The sequence below is a fragment of the Lates calcarifer genome, linkage group LG24 (assembly GCF_001640805.2).
Source record: "Lates calcarifer isolate ASB-BC8 linkage group LG24, TLL_Latcal_v3, whole genome shotgun sequence".
Taxonomy (NCBI): Eukaryota; Metazoa; Chordata; class Actinopteri; family Centropomidae; genus Lates; species Lates calcarifer.
In genome coordinates this window covers 13,218,524-13,237,942 of record NC_066856.1, presented here as the reverse complement: position 1 = coordinate 13,237,942, position 19,419 = coordinate 13,218,524, and the positions used below count along the sequence as shown (strand labels likewise).

The 19,419-nt window shown below is 42.3% G+C and overlaps 2 protein-coding genes across 15 annotated transcripts in view; one reads left to right on the top strand and one right to left on the bottom strand.

Annotated features, from left to right (window-relative positions):
- Positions 1-19,419, top strand: part of si:ch211-285f17.1 (sickle tail protein homolog) — an 84,561-nt gene that overhangs the window by 40,959 nt on the left and 24,183 nt on the right. For 9 of the 14 annotated variants that reach the window (XM_018695322.2, XM_018695321.2, XM_018695320.2 and 6 more), the window contains exons 2-4: positions 52-338; positions 15,490-15,570; positions 16,724-16,919. In XM_018695322.2, coding sequence (XP_018550838.1) covers positions 52-338; positions 15,490-15,570; positions 16,724-16,919 — 564 coding nt within the window. Of the gene's footprint in view, positions 1-51; positions 339-2,025; positions 2,239-10,465; positions 10,605-15,489; positions 15,571-16,723; positions 16,920-19,419 lie in introns of those variants that run through there. The other 5 variants (XM_018695319.2, XM_018695331.2, XM_018695325.2 and 2 more) reach the window with 4 other exon arrangements.
- insig1 (insulin induced gene 1) overlaps positions 1-19,419 on the bottom strand; it is a 255,924-nt gene that overhangs the window by 233,700 nt on the left and 2,805 nt on the right. The gene's annotated exons all lie outside the window — the stretch shown is intronic.

Genomic DNA, 19,419 nt, shown 5'->3' with positions numbered 1-19,419 from the left:
TAGTTCATGTGTTTTTGACCCCTTGTCTCTGTGTCACCTCTGTCACCTCAGAACAAAACAAGAGCAACCTGAAGGTAACCTCGCCAGAGGACGCCGAGCACGTGAGCCGCAGGCAGGCCTCCCCAAATGGGACGCCCCCTACGAGAGGAGACGCCAAAGGCAGCCGGACTGTCCCTCGGAGGCACACGTTAGGGGGAGCCCGCAGCTCCCGAGAGATCCTGGCTATGCAGCCATCAGACATGGACAAGAAGAGGGAGGCCTTCCTGGAGCATCTGAAGCAGAAATACCCTCATCATGCCTCAGCGATCATGGGCCACCAGGAAAGACTGCGGGAGCAGGTCAGTGGGTTGAGAGAGGCCTTGATATGGAATGTCATTGTTTGGTTGGACTTAAATAGTTTGGATGATCTGAATTATACAGCTATTGTTTATTTTAATTAAAACATTACAGCAAGTTGATATTAAAGCTACACTAATCAATATATTACCAATGAATCTAATGACTAAGTGTAATGTGAAAGGGGTTGTTCTTTGTGGCAAACTTGTTGCTCATATTTGCAGTTACCCTCAGTTCAATGGACTGTTTTAGCATCTTTCAGCACATTGTTTTCCAACCCACAAACTCATCAGCTTTGTTTCCAAGAGCAGCAGGCAGCCAAAACATCAAAGCTGGTGGAGACCAAAACAGAACCAAAAAGGAGAGTGAATAATGGATTTGTTAGTTACCCAGAAACAACTCAAAATTAATGCTAACATCTGCTGCTGGATGTGTAAACAGGCATTTTAACTTGGTTTTGTAAACCATAACAACTTTTTAAGGTCCTAAAAATTACATATGCTGTGTTTTTGACTTGCTCTGGTGTCCCTCCAAATGGCCAAAAATCTACTACTGCAGCTTTAATGTCAACTTAAGACAACTGTACGTATTATTCTATCAATTTTTTGTTCAGTTCAGTCTGGTCCAAAGATGATTAATAACTATGTCTATGTATTTACACGTTAAGTTCTAAGTGCTCTTGTCCACTCTCGGAGTCACAGGTATTTTTATTTTCCTTTGCAATCTGAGGCAACAGTTCAACTACAAAACTATTTCCTCCCTTTTTTCGCTGCAGGTTAAATGTGAAGTCTGCTCTATAAATCTGCCTGTCACACTTCCCTCCCACAGCTGCTGTGAAACAGTGAGGTGGTGTTTAATTGTGAAGCAGTAGAAAACATGTGAACCACAAACAGTTTGAATTATCCATACACTTAAAAGCCTGTTTTGACCACCATAAGTGGACTTGCTTATGGCTTCAGACTGGTCTGTGTATTCAAGACTACAGCATGATGTATTAAGTATACATTTCCAAGTGTTGTTTGGGAGATTTTACAGATTATAGAGTCTCCTGGTGGCTCAGCTTTTTGAAGTGAAGTGAGTTGATGGGGGGAGGGCAGCACAGAGAGAGTCTCGAGGTGGACATTTGACTTTACCTGGTCATTGTCTGTTTGTTTGCTCCGGGTCAGAGGAGACAAAAGGGAGGGGCACGCTGGCTTTGTAGTCAAAACAATTGAGGTAATGGTGAGACTGGCACCGGGCCACAAGGGAGCTCCAGGCAATGGCATGAAGCATTGTGCAAGAGGGATTTTGTGTGCTGTTTTCAGACCAGCCCACATGCAAAATATAACCCTTTTCATGAGGCGCTGTTTCAGTCCACTGCACTGATCATGACCTCTGTGAATTTGCATAAATGTTATCAGCCATCAGGGATCATAATGTTATGTTACTGCAAGTCTGTGTAGTTTGTGTGCTATTTGCTCACATGTGTTCCTGTGTTCATGATGCATTTTCAACCACAGATTCCCGTCCACACAGCACATGAAAAATGTGTGTACATCCTCTGTTGTTGCACTGCTCACAGGGAAAAGGTGGAAAGAGTTTGTTATGAAATTTAGCTAGTCAGACAGGTAAGTTCAGCTCCGGACTGGGGTGGAGTCAGAGTTGCCATAGTGACTCATGATGTCACCGCTGGAGGGGCTCAGTTTTCGTGTAGGTGCCTGTTGAGGCGAACGAGCAGGGAGCTGTGTGAGAGCCGTGTGTGAGTGTAGGAGCGCGGTTATGCAGACAGAAGCGATGGACCTGAAGACTGTGTGGAAGCGTGGCTCTCTGTGCGTGAAGTCCGCAAAGGAATAGAGATAAACTTTTTAAACGCAGAGGAATAAACTCACATCGGGAATTTCAGCCCGATCAGAGCCATTAAAGGTAGGACATATCGGTATATTTGTTGTTCTTTAATGCTTGTCAGTGCATTCTCACGCATTCAAAACAGCATCGGAGAGTGCGACTTCTTTATTGCATTATGATTACTGCTCTCTTGAGCAAACTGAAATACCGTGCGTCGAGGAGTTTCTGCGCCGCAGCGGACACTGTGTGCACATCAGTCCGTCAGGTGCTGCAAACTTCCCTCAAGAAGCGAATGCAAAACTTGGCGCTCGAGTTTTTATCAGGAAGAAACGGACGATGAAATCTTAAAGCGCAGCCGCTGCTGTGATGTTGTCAGTTGTAAATCATCCATAAGGTACAATCACCCGCAGCTTCCCGCAATGAGATGGCAATTATGTTTCCGTAATTGCAAAGCAAATGATCTGTTTTGAAAAGACGTTGGTGTTAGAGCATAACAGCATGTTATATCTTGCATGATACTGACGGTGGAGATGGTTATGGAGACAGTATAGCCTGTATAAACAAATGAACATTACGCAAGTAGTTTCTACACATTTTTACAGTGGTATATCATGTGAACTAATTAATTAATTAAACCCCAGAATGACTTTTACAACCTTTGTTAAAATTAACCTGTAGTGGTCTCATCTGAAACTCGGCTCGTGTTGATTTGACAGTTTTTATGTTGCATTTGCACCGTCTAATTCTTGGCATGCTGTCAAAGGTGTACATTTTTATGGACTCATTTCACTGGATTTAAGAGGTGGGCTTGTTTCTGTAGTTAGATTGGCTGTAATGTGTGTCCAAGATGTACTAGATATGTTCTGTATCACATAGTTTGTGTGTATTTACAAGACCATCTCCTCGCTGATTGTACACATAGTGTGACTGGATTATAAAATGCACCAAGAGGAAGATTATTTTCTTATGCACGTGTGTGAACTTGTATAGAAAATTATGTTTTGGGTCATTCCAGGGTCACCAGGAGTTTAGTTTGGAACTTATTAGCTGGGAGTTATCTGCCAGTGTTTTCTTATTGTTTGTTGTATATTAGTTTGTGTAATTATAAAAACCCCTTTGAAGTTTTTCCCTTAGCTGCTGAAACACTTAAATGAGACAAGGGAGATACAGTGATCTGTCAGTGTTGATTGTCAGTTTAGAAGATGAGACACTTAAATTGATTTCGGAATCAGACCCCTCATATGTTATTCAGATATGTGGGATGAGATTTGAGTGGTGACGGCTCTTGAATTTATCATGTCAAGGAAGAAGATACAAGACGCTGTCACAAAACAGGCTGGTTTGAGCATGAATTTCTGGCAAATGAATGCAGCTCTGAAAAGATGATTGAAGACCATATTTGGCGTAATCTAATTCAGGATGTCAAGAGGGATGCAATCATTCCCTGCTAATATAAACAGCAGAAAATTAAAACAAAACAAAACAGAAATAACAAGTTTACTGAAGTGTTTGTCACTTGGTGTCCCGGGGAGGTATAATTATTGTGCCTTGAAGAAAAACAGCAAGAAAACAAGTCACCTTTGCTCACAACGTGGCTGTGAAATCTGTGCTAGATAGTGTGGGAGAGAGGAAAACTTGCTACCGTTCTCACGTAGATGTGAAAGTGCCGACCATACAGGAAAGGCAACATCAGTGGCAACAGTGCGTGCCTTAGAGGTGAGACAAAACATGTCTCCAGAGGTTTGAGTTACAAAGCTGGAGATCTATCAAGGTCAAGCGGAGATTGGGAAGATGATATCGCTTTAGCCTGAAAGGTGGATGACCCCTCCCCACCCAGCATGGCCACACAAACACTCACACACATAGACACACACTGACTGATTTATTCTCAAATAAGGTACCCCTCGATTCTCTTCCCCTCTCTCTGTGATCCTTAAACCCACAACAAAGGCGAGTGGTTTAATTTCCTCCTCTCCTCATCAGGCCTGCAAAGACCTGGATCCCACCCAAGGGAGATGAGATAACATCCCACTGACCTGACCGCCACCCACCCTCTCACTCCTCTCTTTCTGCTTCTTCTTCTCTTCTCTGCCCAGGGGGCTTTGACGAGCACAAACTGAACCGCTTGACCGATCACAAACACGCTCACTGAATTCCCTGCTTCCGCCCGCGTGTCAGTGTCTGTGCGTGATGAGCTGTGACTTGCTGGGGCCAAGGGTTTCTCTACAGGGTTGAGCGGCCATGTTAGGACAGCTGTCTGCAGCTGTGGGCACCAGACAGAGAGACAGACAGACAGGCCTGTCACCTCCGAGCTGTGATAATCCATTGGCTGATGTGAGCGCAGATTATGGTAACAGTGTGAGTGTCAAGATGAGTAAATTGTTTTCCAGCGGAATCTTTGGGCGCTCGCAGTGTCGTTCCCCTACAGTGTGCAGTTTAGCATGGAAGTGGGGTGTGTTGGGAAAAGGTTATGTCAGGTATCTCCATGCACCAATCAGAATTTAATAATATAGAAATCAGAATCTGATGACAGTCTGTTGGCTGCTGCTGCCAGGAAGATGTCAGTATCAATCAAAACTGATCGAACCACACTAACATGGTCTTGATGAATCAGATAAGTTGGGTTTTTGAGCTGAATTAATTTGTTTTTTCCATCTTAGATCTTGCAATACACCAAGTATTGCTTGTGGCTGGCAGTGCGTCATGATAATATTATGAGTTAAGTTATGATTTCCACCCCTATAAGTATGTAACTCTGTTTATTTCCAGTAATATTTTGCATACACAGACAGTAAACAGATCTGTGGTTTTCCGGTGGTGTGTGCTGTGGGGAACAGGAACAACGTCTGACAGCGAGCAAAAGACTGTTCATAGCTGATCTTATCAAAATTCTCAAAATGTTACAAGATGGTGTGGTGATGACCTTTATCGCTTGATACAACAAAGACAAAATTTACCACCATGTTTTGCACAAAGTTAAATAGCTATGGGGAAGATGATCATAAAAGTAAACAATTTTATATTATGATATTTTCTTAAATTGTTTTAATTAAGTGCTTTACAAAAAAGACACAACCTCTCAAACATATCCCTTCAGAGGAGGGTATGAGAAAAAAAACTTTTTTGAAGTCTTGGAAAAGGATCACACAAAAAGAGATCCCTTTTCAGGACTGGTGCTTTGCCAGCATGTCAAAAGCAGATCAGCGATATAAATTAAGCATGGAAAAATGCTGCATTTAGTAACAACATCAGCATCAATAAAATGCCAGGGTACAGGATATCTGTACCCTCCCACCAGTTCATGTTGAACAAAGCCACATAAATACCACTCATTTGTCGTTATGGGACAGTAAATGTAATTTCAACTCTTTTTGAGGTGTATTGCAACATTTAGCTCATTTCCCCAAATATTTCTCTCTGTGGGCTCCTGGCTCTGCTACACGTTTGCTTCTCAGAGCCAAGGTCAGCTAGATAACACTGGCTCCTAGCATGCATCAACTCCCTGCAAGAAATCTGACCGTGATCAGAGAAAAGGAAGAATAGGGAAGGAGTTTTAGGGGGAGTATTGTTCCTGTTATTACCTAAACTGCATAGAGAAAAGGATCATTGATTGTCCTCCCCTGCTGGCACAGTATCCCTCCACACATTAGGGTATCACAAGTGCAGAGATGAACCACAAAGTATGCATGCAGATATTGCATACTAAAACATTTATAACCCAAAAGTGCATTTTCACACAACACCTCTTTGTTGTAGCCTGTGCTGCACCTTGTGTCTGAAACCACACAATCAGGTACTGTCTGTGTGCAGCAGGTCTGCAGCAAAAACATCTGTTTTTAATCAGCAACCCCTCCACTGACCATCAGGAGCAGTAGCTGTTTTTTTACAGCATCTGCCACCTCTGCATGAAGTGACACTTTGAGGGCTACATTCAGGAAAACAAACAGGAGCCGCAAGGTTAATGATGGGCATGCGCTGACCCACCAGTTAACAGGGGTTATGTGGCGGGGGTTTGGGTTTTAGGGGTGCAGCACCCCAACTGAGAGGACAAGTGGTTCCATGGAGTGGCGCCAAGGCTGCGTCTAATCCAGAGTGTCGTGGAGGGGAGGGGGGAGGTTAAGCTGCTCTGACAGAAGGCCCTGATGGACCTGCTTCTGATCACCGCTGATAATGAGTCAAGCCAGACAGAATTTTACACAGTCTCAAACGCAGTGCCAGTGTGTTAATCAGACCAGCTAATCAGGTCTGAGCTCTTTTCAGTGCACTATTCTGCGGCAAAACAGAGCTGTGTTAGCCCAGGCTTAAGTCAACAACAGCAGTCAGAGTTATCTTCAGTTGTATTGTTGCTCCTCTGGCTTAACTGGCAGGTAGTCGTTATGAGGATCCTAGAAAGTTCTGGTTTCTGGTATGATTTGCAGAGAATGGAGGTGAAATGTCTAGGACCTTTTTAACCTCTTACATTCCATTGGGTACAATTAAGACCATTTGTCAGTACAGCAGTTTCAGCCCGAGGACCATTCCTTAACATCAGTTCATCTCTCAAAATGACTGATCAACAACTAAACTTAACTATAGAGGAGGCAAAAAAGAGACCAGGCAATTAGAGCTTTCAACAGGGGTCAAATTAAACTGAGAATTATGTGGTCAACTATCCCATGATGCCCACTGTACTTTTCCGTTTGTAGTCCTTGTCCTGTCATGTCTTGCCAGCCATGTCTTTTCTGGTTACGAAAGACTAGAAGCACAGTATCTCTATGCCTTTCTTCTAAACCTTTACCGTACATATGCACTATCAGATTTGCATACCCATGTGTTCTGGCATGAATTCATGGCATGGACCCTGGAGCAACAGCAGTTTCTAGTGACTGTTGATAAGGCAGAGCTGTGTGACTCCAAACCAGCATAACGAACAGTAGTGGTGGGAAAAACACAACTGATGCTTTCATTCATGAATATTTTGGCCAAAAATGACAATAAGTATTTATATAGATGACAAGTGTGAAAACAAAGGAGTATTTACATAGACTGCCAACTAATAACATGACAAATAGATTAGTTTCGCTGTCATTTACTGAATAGCCTGCAAAGTCTCCACTGCCAAATGACACATCATTCACAGTTGCACTTACTGTACCTGTTTGGTTGGTCATTTATATTTGTTTGTACAGTATATGTGTTTACCTCAAGCACCATGCTACAGGCATATTAGCATAATTTCCATGCTTCATTGGATCTTGTGATCTTCTTTTGTCAGCAAGATGTTTTGTCAGTCATTAGACTTGATTGAGGAACTAAATTACTTATTTTGTAGCTAAAGAAATGGACAAAGCATGTTGTCATCTTCACCATGTTGCTGATGTTATACACCCTGTCTTTAATGTGGAGTCATGGTAGCCAGATGCAAGTTTAGAAATCTTCCATTTTGATGGATTGCCTTTACTGGCATCATTTTTAATATTTTTTGCAAGAGATTCCAAGTTTTATGTCCTCCAGAACCAAAGGGGGGAGGGGGATCTGTACCTGTGCTTTGCAAAACTTTGCATGCATCCCAACATCTGGATTCCACCTTGAGCCAAAGGTATAAACCCAAACTTCAAAAGGCAAATCAGAGACAGAGGCGCACCAGCATGATTTCGCCACTGACAGGATCAACTCCAAGCATCTGGCTCAAAACCGCATTTTGATCTTCCTTGCTTTATTTTCAGTCGGCCATTCTCAGTGGAGATAGAGGGGTGGGTTATGGGTTAGAGAAAAGCATGGCAGCGACTTGGCATAAAGTTAGCAGCATCTCTTTTCTAAATGTTTAAAGTACATCTTCAAGCAATAGAGTGCAGCTTTTTCTTTTGCTAAACAAAATGACTCCGATGATAGGGAACACCTGGAATATGGGAGAGTGTACAGTGGGAAAGTATATATTTCAGGCATCAGCTGCTAATGGAATCAGCAATAAATTAGACTATTTGACAGAAGTGGAGCATGTGTGGCAGTTTATCATAACACCTCCTCTTTAGGTTGACAGCATAATCTGCCTCATCTATAGCTCATGTTTTACATATACACACAGTAAGCATTCACATTATATCCATGCAACTCAGCTCAACTCTTGCTCTATTATGTTTAGTTTACTGTGCAACACTCTGCAGTTGGTGTCAACATGGAATCTGATAAAACGAGTTAGTCATAAGCCTGAAGCTCAGGTGATGTAGCACCTTCAGCATCAATGAATGCTGTTGTTTATTGACAGTGAGAGTTGGAGTTTCACAACTTATCACATATGTCAACTGAGTCATTTAGAGCTGAGAGGTCAGGGCTGTGTGTGTGTGTGTGTGTGTGTGTGTTTGTTTATCTGTGTGAGCAGTGTTTCTTATTGTGTTTCTCAGAGGTCAAAAACAGGCTACGTTTGTCAGAAGTGAATAATCAGGAAAATACATGTTACTAGCAGTCAACATGAGGAAATTACAATGGACAGTTGTAAAAGAAAAGCATGACAGATAAGCACAGAACACAGTCATAATGTATCTTTCATATTTAAAATAAACTGTAGCTGACTGTGTTCATATGACAGCGGCGTGCATTGGGTCATGGAGTTATCAGGAGTACAGCAACACTGGACGCAGTTCTATCGTGCTCAATGAAAACTTCAGTTTATCGCTGATTATCTGACTGGTTTTCTACACATACACACAAGCACACAGAGAAACTCTCCTCTGGGAGAGTGGCTATAATAAATCTTAGGCTCAGTGGAAGAGCGTACGTGGTCCTCGGTGACTTGTTAATTAGGCATGAGCAAAGCTATTATCAGGGCTGGTTTCATGGGACTAAAAGGAGACTCGACACTTGACAAAATACTATGATTTAAAACCTGCAAAGATTTCCTGTCCATTGTAAGAGGAAAAAAGTTGCAAAAATTATGTTGAGCTTTGGCACCACTAGAATTACTCTCCTTTAATCGCATTAGATTATGTGTGAGTTTATGTGTGTGTGACATCATGTAGAGGATGCAGGAGTCCGATTCCTCTGGAGAGAAGAAAGCCCTCTTTGTCTCTGTGACCACAGGCTCAGAGCCACACACACATCCACACATTCTCAAATATACACCCAGAGAGGCTCAAATTAAACATGGAAGGCCCTTTATTTTACCACCGGTGAGACGCTCTCTGGAGACCGGGTTCGTGTGGGGACATATCACATAAATGGGCTGTCCAACATGTGAGCACGGCTTTGTCCACTGTGTGTATGTAGATGGGTCTGCTCTTTGTGTTTCAGTATGGAGGGACCCTGTGTGGGTGTGTGTGTGAGGTAATCACACATTTATTGCATTATACTGGGATGCTGTAAGTGTTCAGGGCTGTAAAAGTCTCTTGCCATTGATGAAGTGATATTAAAGAGCAAGTCTGAACAGATCATGGCTCTGCAGCCCCGTCAGCAAAATAGTTTGCATGTATTTGTTTAGTAAGGGAGACGGTGAGAGAGTGAGAGGGAAGGGAAATAGACTTTATGTGTGTGCGCTCGTAGGTGTGTGCAAATCATTGCATGCAAGACTAGTAAATGATCTTCCAGTCTTGGTCTAAGTCTGGACCTGTGATCTTATGTAACACCTTGAGTTGACCACATGGCTGGAACCACAACACAGCTCCTAGTTGATAATAAGTAATACTTACTCTTAAAACAAACTCCTGTAATGATTTCAACATTCATTATTCTAAAGTAGGCATATTACAGAATGGAGACTGTATTGGTAAGTTGATGTGTGTATGTGTCCATCCACTGGGTGTGTCCAAGTGTGTGTTTTCTATAGGATGAGGGCCTGCTGGGTGTATCTTGTATAGGTTCTCAGGATCCCTGAGGATAGAGCAGGGTCTTATCTCCTTGGGACACAAGTGTCATCTCTCAGTCTTCAGCCACAGCCTCAAGGCAGTGAGATGGGAGCTGAGATTGGACATGGGGATTAGCATTGAAGCTGCTGTTTTAAGATAAAATGTATTTTTTTAGTGCAGAATGGAAACTTTATGGAGTTTTAAAGCTGTTGCAGGGATCATTTTTCTATTCATAAGCTGCTAGAACAGCCTGGAAGTGAAAAAAACAAAATGTTGAACATTGTGCAGATATCCCTCACTGTCTGACACAATTTCTGTCTCACACAAAACACAGACACACAAACAATGACTTTCCCCCGCTGTCCGCCCGGGAGTGGATTGTGTGTATTTGTATTGTGCTGCTGGATCGTTAGGGATGTGGGGCGGTGTGTGCATTCGGATGGGGGGGCATCCGCTGTGAGATCGAGCAAAAAGGGGAAGGGAGCAGGACGGGGCAGCTGGACAGAACAAGTGCTACAAGGACTGAAATAACAGTGGAGGAAGAGACCACGTTGCCCCATAGTCCAGGGCGTTTCCAGTCTTGCATGGAAGTCACTGCTGGAGGGAGATCACCACAGGTCTAAAATGGTAAACACGCTCTTCAAGATAATTTAGAACACGATTGTTGCTTAAAATGTGTTTAATTTAGATTGGACATGACATAAATGCTCTTTTGTGCAGCCAAAAAGCTTTTAAACCTGGCGTGGCAGAACTTGCTTAAAGACAATTATCTCTACTTCATAAGCTCCCACCAGCTGATACATCTGATGGCTATGCACAGTTGATTTCTATAACCTCTCTCATTCAGAGGAGGGGGGTGATGTCTGCTGGTGATAACTGTGACTAACTCATGTATGCGTGAGTGGATGAAATCAATTGGACGGTGTAGCTCAGTTGTTCAAAATGTCACAAGTGGCGGAGGAGATTGTCATCTTACCTCCATTCTGCACCGGGTCAACAGCCACAGCATTGTCTCTGTCGTGATTATGCACTTCATTTGTACTCTGAATGTGAGATCTGCTTGATTATATTTTACTTGCCAATGTAATATTTTATTAATGAGCTAGTAACAGTTGTGGTTATTGTTTTGCCTGAAAATTTTCTGGCCTTTTGATTATAGACTTGTAGATAAGCGTCTCAAGCTGCGACAACTTCTGCACACAGCTTCGCCTTAAACGTCAGCTTTGACTGTGGATACTATAAAGTCATCTAGTTTTTAACACACCAATTAACAAGCGAGGCCATCTCTGAAAGGTCATCTGGGGATTTGGATGAAGGGATTAGAGGAGGAATGCATCAGAGGAGGGAGCGAGAGAGGGATGTGGTAGCAATGAATGGGAATAGATGACTAGGGGATTTCAGTATAATGTCATTAAGGCTAGGGGAGACAAAGGATGATGGTCTGTCCACAGACAGCATACGGACAGAGCGCTGACTAGTTGATTGACAGGGGCTTTATGCTTCAAAGTTGTGTAGAACTGCAGTGGCACTGAATTTTAGACTCAGGTGTTTTTTTAATGAACTGTCGTTTTGTTCTTGCTTTGTTGAACTTTTGTGACACATTTAAATTGTTTATCTGTGTTGATCTGTCGTGAGGTGAGCGAGGACAGTACTGATTCAGTGTTTTGCTCAAGGACACTAAAAGCATCTCACTCAACTCTGACAATCACAACATTAATTCTGCCAGATTCAGTGCTCTAAGTGGAATAATGTGTCTGTGAATGAGACAAGTTAAGTAAGGGGTTAACAGTCTGCAGAGTCTTCTGTTTATGTGTTTGCCATACAGATCAGACCAGGTAATTACAGTTAGCTCTATTTCCGCTCCCCAGAGCCCAGGCCAAATTAGCATCTTAAGTGGAAAGCCGTGCTCACAACACTAAGGTTTGTGTTTAAAACCACACAAGCTTCCACCTCCACTCTCATGTACATTCTTTCGCGTCTGGAAAGACAATATAGGCTGAGTGAATGAAACTTGTTTCTCTGGTTACCTGTGTGTGTGTGTGTGTGTGTGTGTGTGTGTGTGTGTGTGTGTGTGTGTGTGTGTACTTAAGAGATAATGCATGAATGCACACTATTGCAGTCAGACTTTTTGCAGCCAAAAGGTGAAAAAGGTCAACATGATTGCAGAGATATTAGGAGAATGTCTTCTTTTCTAAGGAGAAAGCTAGGCTATGTTATGAGAAAGCTATTATAACCTCAACTATGTTGATTATATAAGGAAATAGGCACCAATCAGTGGGCTCTGTGACGGCTGGCAGCAGGTGTGGTACATGGCACTCTGGCAGCTTTCAGGGCTATGTCTATACTTAAATCTCCGTGAGTGACACAGCAGGCTCCTGATGGGAGCTGCCATTATTCTTTAACAATCGTAATTTACTTTAATCGCTCAGCTCCGCATGTCAACCTGTCTGTCAGGAGCAAAGACAGGGGCCGCATGGTTATAACATAATCTGCCCTGCTTTGTGAAATCATGCAACATTGTCCCCTTGAAAATGGCTGTAATATTCACAACAGGTGACAGAAACGACAAGAACCCATACTGAACATGCATGTTCATGATGTGCAGATACAGTAAGAAGTGAAATGTTGGCATTGCAAAAGAGAGGACAATACAGTAATTATCACATGTACCTGCACTGATCTATAAAATTTGAATGTTACATTGTGGGAACGCAGACACACACAAACACAGACCTGAGCTTTCTTTCTTTCTGATGACAGCATACTGTTTGTCAGACCACTGTTGCATAAATGTTTTCAGGATGTCCTGGGTTCAGGTCAGATTTTCTGGAACAATGGCCTGACTCACTCATGCACACACTCTGTCTCTCTTTGTATCACTCTTTCTCTCTCTCTCATACACACACACAGCACACAGATGCCACTACTTTCATCTTATATCTATTTTCTCTGCAAGCATGGTTGTTTGCCTAATCATCGCTTGTCCACATTACATTAAACTTGACAGCAGTTGCATATGAGGCTCCTGCAAGCTATGTTCAAGAACATTAGAAATCTCAAGATACATACTGTAGTGCCTTTGTGAGTGCCTGATGATGGCCTGAGGAAAAAGTTTGCTGCAACAGAACAGTTTGTATTCTTATGCCACACAACATGAGCATTTAGAGGAGGCAAATTCCCTTGAGTTATTTCTAGACCTGGTCTAACATACTGGAATCATGGTGAGTATTTGACACAGGTCTTATAATAACACCTCCACTGACACTGGCTGCAGCACTTCACAGACAGCCCAGCATTATTGTAGAACATTTTCAGATTTCTTGGATTTCTTTTTCAAGATCTATTTTCTAGACGCAGTCCTTCCCAAAGGGCTCTTTACATGACTTTATAACTTGCCATATTCCTATGTATAAGCTAATGTCAGTGTCTCAGTTTCACATTCATCATAGCTGTCAGAGCAAATGTGGTGTACAGAGGGAGCTGCTGCTGAAAAAGCAGAATCACAGGCCGTATGGTTTTGTCTGAAGCAAGGGAAATCGCTGGTGTGGAATGTACTGTAGGTGTGAGCGGGTTGAAGCAGGTTTTACGGTGCTAATCAGTGGTTGGCCTGCGGTTTTCACATCTGGACTCTAAAGGGGGAAGTGGTTAGCGGAGACAGGAAGTGGCTTTTGATGCATTTCGGCTCTATCAGACGTAGCTGCTGTCAGAAAGATGATCTCCGCGTGTGCCTGACAAAGAAGCCGGGAGAGAGACAGAGGAGTTCATCTGAACTAAACTGTTGACCTTTGGAGGGGACACCTCATTTGTCAGATGTGGACTGGTGTAGAGTGGTTTAGCTTAATTACCCCGTTCCACAGGGAGGCAGAAGGTCTCATTTGCAATTTCCTCCACTTTTATGTGTGACTGCCTCTGTGTAACTATCTTCTTCTCCAGGTGCAATTCTTCTCTCGCTGTCACACCATGTCTTGTTTTGTTTCATGCAATTTGATGGAACTGAAAATTAACAGTTTTAATAAGTGTACTTAAAGCAACACTATGTAAGTTTTAAAAGAAAAAATAACCCAATCTTCCCCTTAGGATTAAAAGTTAAAATCATGAGCAATAAATACACCCTTTTTTAAATCTATACACTCAAGGGTTTTGCTGCTATAGTCTTATTTGGTCTTGTATGACCAGTAGCTTATGGCGGCTAATATTAGGAAACTTTAGATAGATATTACTGAGTAATTGACATTACTGAGTCAGTTAGCTAACCACAGTTATTCTTGATGTCACACTACATTTTAGTGTGTCACATTTAAATTATTTTATCATCAAAGTAAAAAAAAGAGTGGGATTATCTCACTTTAACTACAGTCAATTTATTGGTAGATGATCTGATATGGTTATTTTATGTGGTTGTTTTACAAAATTCTGTTCCTTAAACTAATAATCTGATCCAGTTGTAATTAAAAATGAATAATGTTAGCTTTTGTTTTTCCAATTCATGTGTTATATTGATTTTGACCATATTACCCAGCTCTATCTGATTGCTACAGTTGAATTTACTTCATTTGTATTCTATATTTCTTGCAACAAAATACAATAAACTCAGTTAGTTAAGTAAACTTTTTGAGTTTGAAAGCAAGTTCTCCTGCGCCCGTTTTGTTATTCCAGAAAATATTGGATTACACAGCCAGACCACTCTGACATAATTACTACCTACAGGTGATGGAGAAGCCAATATGATTCAACATTCCCAAGGGTGACACAGTAGCATATGAGAAGATAGAGCAGCGGTGTGGGAGAGCTGTTTGGACCCACCACCACTGAATATGCTCATAAATCATTCAGTGTTCAGATTAAGTTTCCCAACACATGTCTGGTTTCAGGTGACACGTCAACTGCATGTGACCTCTCTGTTTTAAAAGGTGACCATCATCATGTATTAACAGTATAAGGGCACGTTTTTATTCATGTGTTTTTAATCCCGGGGTGCTGCAGCCTAAGCGTATTTTAATGGAATTACAGGAGTTGAGTGATGGCTCAGCAGTTTTGCCTGCTGCATCAGGGTTGCTGTTAAGGTGCATCACATAAATGCTTGCACACTGTGACTCAGCAAATATCACATTGGGATGATGATTGGAGATGCTTTATTTAAAAAAAAAAATCTCATTACATTAATGATGGCAATTAATGTAACAGTAGAAAGTGGTGGGGATTCAAGGATTTTAATGTCAGCACTCATTCAATTCAAATAAGCTTATAAAAAGTGGTAAGTAGGTATAACCTAAATACTCTGCTCCCTGTCTCTGTCTCTTAAATACTCTGTTAGATTGTGTTGAAGATACCCTTCCATCTATGTTCCCCTTTCAGCTGCTTTTCTTCACTTTGGTTTGCTGTGACATTGATTTGTTTCCATGGTTCCTCTGTTTTGTTTGATGACCATTTCTTTTTCCATCTCACCCTCCCGCTGGCATTTCTTGGCCATTTGCTTTCCCTTTTATCCTTCTCCCCTTCTTTCTCCCATCAGTCTTTACAGGGCATGCTCCTCTCCCTTCACTCTGAACTTGACATTCAGAGGTACTTGATGAAAATCCAGTTGCCCCACAGAGTTAGTCGGCCTTTTATCTTATCTACATCATGCCATTGTGTGTGTGGTTATGTTTGCATCCTCACTAACATCTGCTGTGCGACTATGTTCCCAGCCCCTGTGCCCTCATGTCTCGTAGCGTCTGCCCTGTCTGTGCCTGCCAAGCACACTTGGCTTCCAGGCTAAACCAGTTCTGGCCATGAAAGCTCCCACAAATGTCAACTGCACTTAATATAAAACACTTCAACTCTCTATTTGCCCATACGTGTGTGAGTGTGAGAGAACAGCGGCATGTGCATGCAGGTGTTTTTAAGATAACCTGGTGGACCTGGCCTTGTGTCTCCAGCTGCATTAACTCTACAGCACAACACTTCTGCCAGAGAAGAGGAGGAACATTTCATAAAGAGCCCCTGTGTTCACTGACCCCTCAGTTTCAGTCCCACCTCGTCCCTGTGGTACAGATCACCTTACAGCACCACATAATGGACTCAAAGGGCTGTGTAGTCATGTCACACATTGTCTTATTGTAGCTGTGGCCTCAGGATGCCACGTCATGCAGGTCTGATTACAGAGTGGCCAACTGATCTTCAAACTACGATGACACAATTCTTGATCCTTAATCAGTGGTTAAAAGGAATTTCTTCTCCTGCAGGACTTTCTGTTTGATCTCTTTCAGTGTGTTATCACGCAGGTTTTGAACTATTTGAAAACTACTTCTCTCACACACTGTTTAGTCCAACTTCCAACTCATGCAGCTACATGCCTCATCACTTAAAATGCCATGATGTGCTTAAGGGACAGCCGTGAGCAGTGTTAGATGTGTGAGCACGTATCAGTGACATACAATATGAACACTGTTGCACACATTTGCATGACTGAAGTTGTTTGGTTTGTTTGGTTGTTGTGCTAGAGTCAAGCTTAAAGTCAGCATCAAAGGCACTTTATTCTAGCTCGCCAAAGAATGCGTGTGACTCATAACAGACTTGACATTGTCAGAATGGCCAATATTGTGTTGTGTGTTTATAACTTTGTGTATGTCTGACACACAGTGGAAAAACTTGCTGTGTCATTTAAAGTATGTAACACTCATGCATGTGCTGTGTCATCCTGTGTACACTGTGTCCATGGTCTCACCTTTACCATGTTATTTTTCCATGCGCCTCCCCCCCTGCAGAGCAGAAGCCCAAAGCACGGACCCAGCTCCCAGCCCAGCGTCGGCGACCAGGTTGACCACCTCTCCCTGGCCTCCCTGGAGTCACTGGATGCCATGTCGGAGGCCGACGCGCCTACAGCCTTTACCCGCGGCAGCCGGGTTCGTGCCAGCCTGCCCGTCGTGCGATCGACCAACCAGACAAAGGACCGCTCACTAGGTACGCTGTGTATTGGGCTTTTGGGTTTATGACAGTTCAGTTTGTTAAAATTTACTCTTATCTGGATTAGGTTTTCTTTCTTGCTCTTTACTACAAAATGTTTGTCTTTCTCATCTCAAAATCCTCAAACAGGCAATATTTTTCTAAAGAGAAATTCTTATATTTGTCCACTAAGAACTTAATGTGAATAAAGTTTCATCATCTTAATTCTTAATTTGATTTTATGAACAGACTGAGGTGAAAGTGATTTGACATTAATCCTGTTTGAAAAGCTAGTTTACAGCTCTTTTAGCATAATTTTGGCATAACTTAAGAACTCATTGAAATAGCTTCTAGCCACACCACGATCTCACTGTTTCACCTTGACAGTCCAAGCCTTTTCCTCACACTCCATCTGTCTTCTCCTCCTCTCCTCCTTCCCATCTCCCTCTCTCCACCTCAGCTCACAGCTCTGTTTTAATTAGAATACATTTCCTCTGTAGTGAAAGATTAGGGAATCCATCCACAATGTGCCATCGTGTTATTGACAGGATTAGAAATGGGTCGTCTTATCAAGGTGCATGGTGCTTCATTTGCATCCATATGCAGAAACACCAAAAGTTGTGCAGAATTAGGCAGCTGCATTGGGGTGAGAGTGGTGGAGAGAGTTTGAGAACTCACCAAACAAAGTGTAGAGAGTATTTTTTCAGGAGGGTAGCCTTCAAAAGTAGCCCACAGCTCAGCAAGGCATCTGCTGCTGGATAATAGCAAAGCATCTGAATGGCACGCCTTTTGACCAAGGTGAAAATGAATGAAACCATAGGGTGTCGTTTTCCACACTCTCTGGTGCCATTCACTTTTCTTGCTTTGCTTGAGAAGCAGAAATGCAAAACCTGCAGAAAAAAACACTCAAAACAAACACGCTTTACCACACATGCGTGCACATACACACTCAACACTCCACATACACACTCCATCTCTCTCTTTTTCTCTCTCTCTCTTTCTTTTTCTCAAAAACATCAGGACAAAGCGTTAGGGCAGCATGGGGTTATGGTGTGATGAAGGGGGAGGAGGGAAAAAAAAGGGGCACCACTTCACTACAGTGTCCCTCCCACACACACACACACACATGCACACACACAAACACAGAGACACACACTTCGCTGGGTCCCAACGGACATTTGGGGCTGCTTCTTCTTGGGGCTTCAGCTTGTAGTGCAGGAGTTGTTGCGTGGTCTTTTCCAGAGCATCATAAGACTCCGCAGAAAACAGGAAATCCTTAAAACCCCCGAAGTAAGTATCAGATTAATTCTTGAGTGTAGCATCAAGTGTATTGTATTTCAGGTATTTTTTTCCTGTGGTTCTTGTGTGGTACTTTTCAGCTTTTTTATGCATTTCAAACTTTGTGATAAGATTAATGGACACAGGATGATATTTGTCATGATTGCGCTTCGTTTAAACTTTTGTGTCTCACTGGAGTGATGTGGAAAACTGTTTAAAAACTCAGACAGTCTGCTGCGCTGTGCCCATTTGGTCAGGAAACCCACTGGCCATTTGCTTCCAATCCTGAGTGAAACCAGGCGCTCAGGAATGTAACACAACTCTTTGTTCGAACCGAGCTATTCAACTCTGTTGCAGCAAATAAAACTGACGTTAAAGAATTCTGATCTTCATAATGCGTGCGCGATCAATGGCGCTTTGTCATTAAACTTATTCGCTCTAGTTGCTAACATCTGGATGAAAACTAGCTGACTGTTAACATAACAGCTCTCGGGGGAAAGATGAAGTTATTCTGCAAATGGGCACTTTGTTAAGTTATTACTACCCAGACAGACCAGAAAGAGCAATGAATAGACTCAGCAATTTTATTTCCTGGATTTGCCCCCTCTCTGTCTCACTCTGTCTCGTGGAGCATGTAGGATCTTGTATAATATTTCACCAACATCTGGTAGCTTTTACTGGGTATGTCCTTTTATGGGGTTACACCAAGTAAAACCATACCTCCTTTCCTTAAAACAAAAAAAAGTGTCCCTGAAATAAATGATTTATATGTATCACATCAAGTTTTTTGTCTCAGAGACTGATGAAATGTGACATTCAGGAAAGTTCTCATTGAATATGATACAACATAATTAGAAGAGCAACATAAACTAATTTAACTCCTTTGTTCTTTTCTCTAAAGTCCTATTATTGCTACAGATAACCTCTATAAAAATCAGTTCCATGCTATTGGAAGAAATGAATCAGAGACTAGAAATAGATATGTATTTTATTTTCTTCCTTAGCATTGTTTATACAAGTGCACTGTGGGCGTGTCCATGAATTTTGCGGGAGAGACATCTGTTTTTCTAAAGCAGAGTACAGAAGCCACACCCAGGGTTCAGAGGTTCAGACTTTGGTCTTTTTGATGCACAACTTGTACTGTTCCACCCTGAGCACACAGCACACTCTGCCTCTGTCTCCTATTCCTATTCCCCAACTGACTTTTTACAAATCTAATAATTTGATAGTTTTTTTAAAT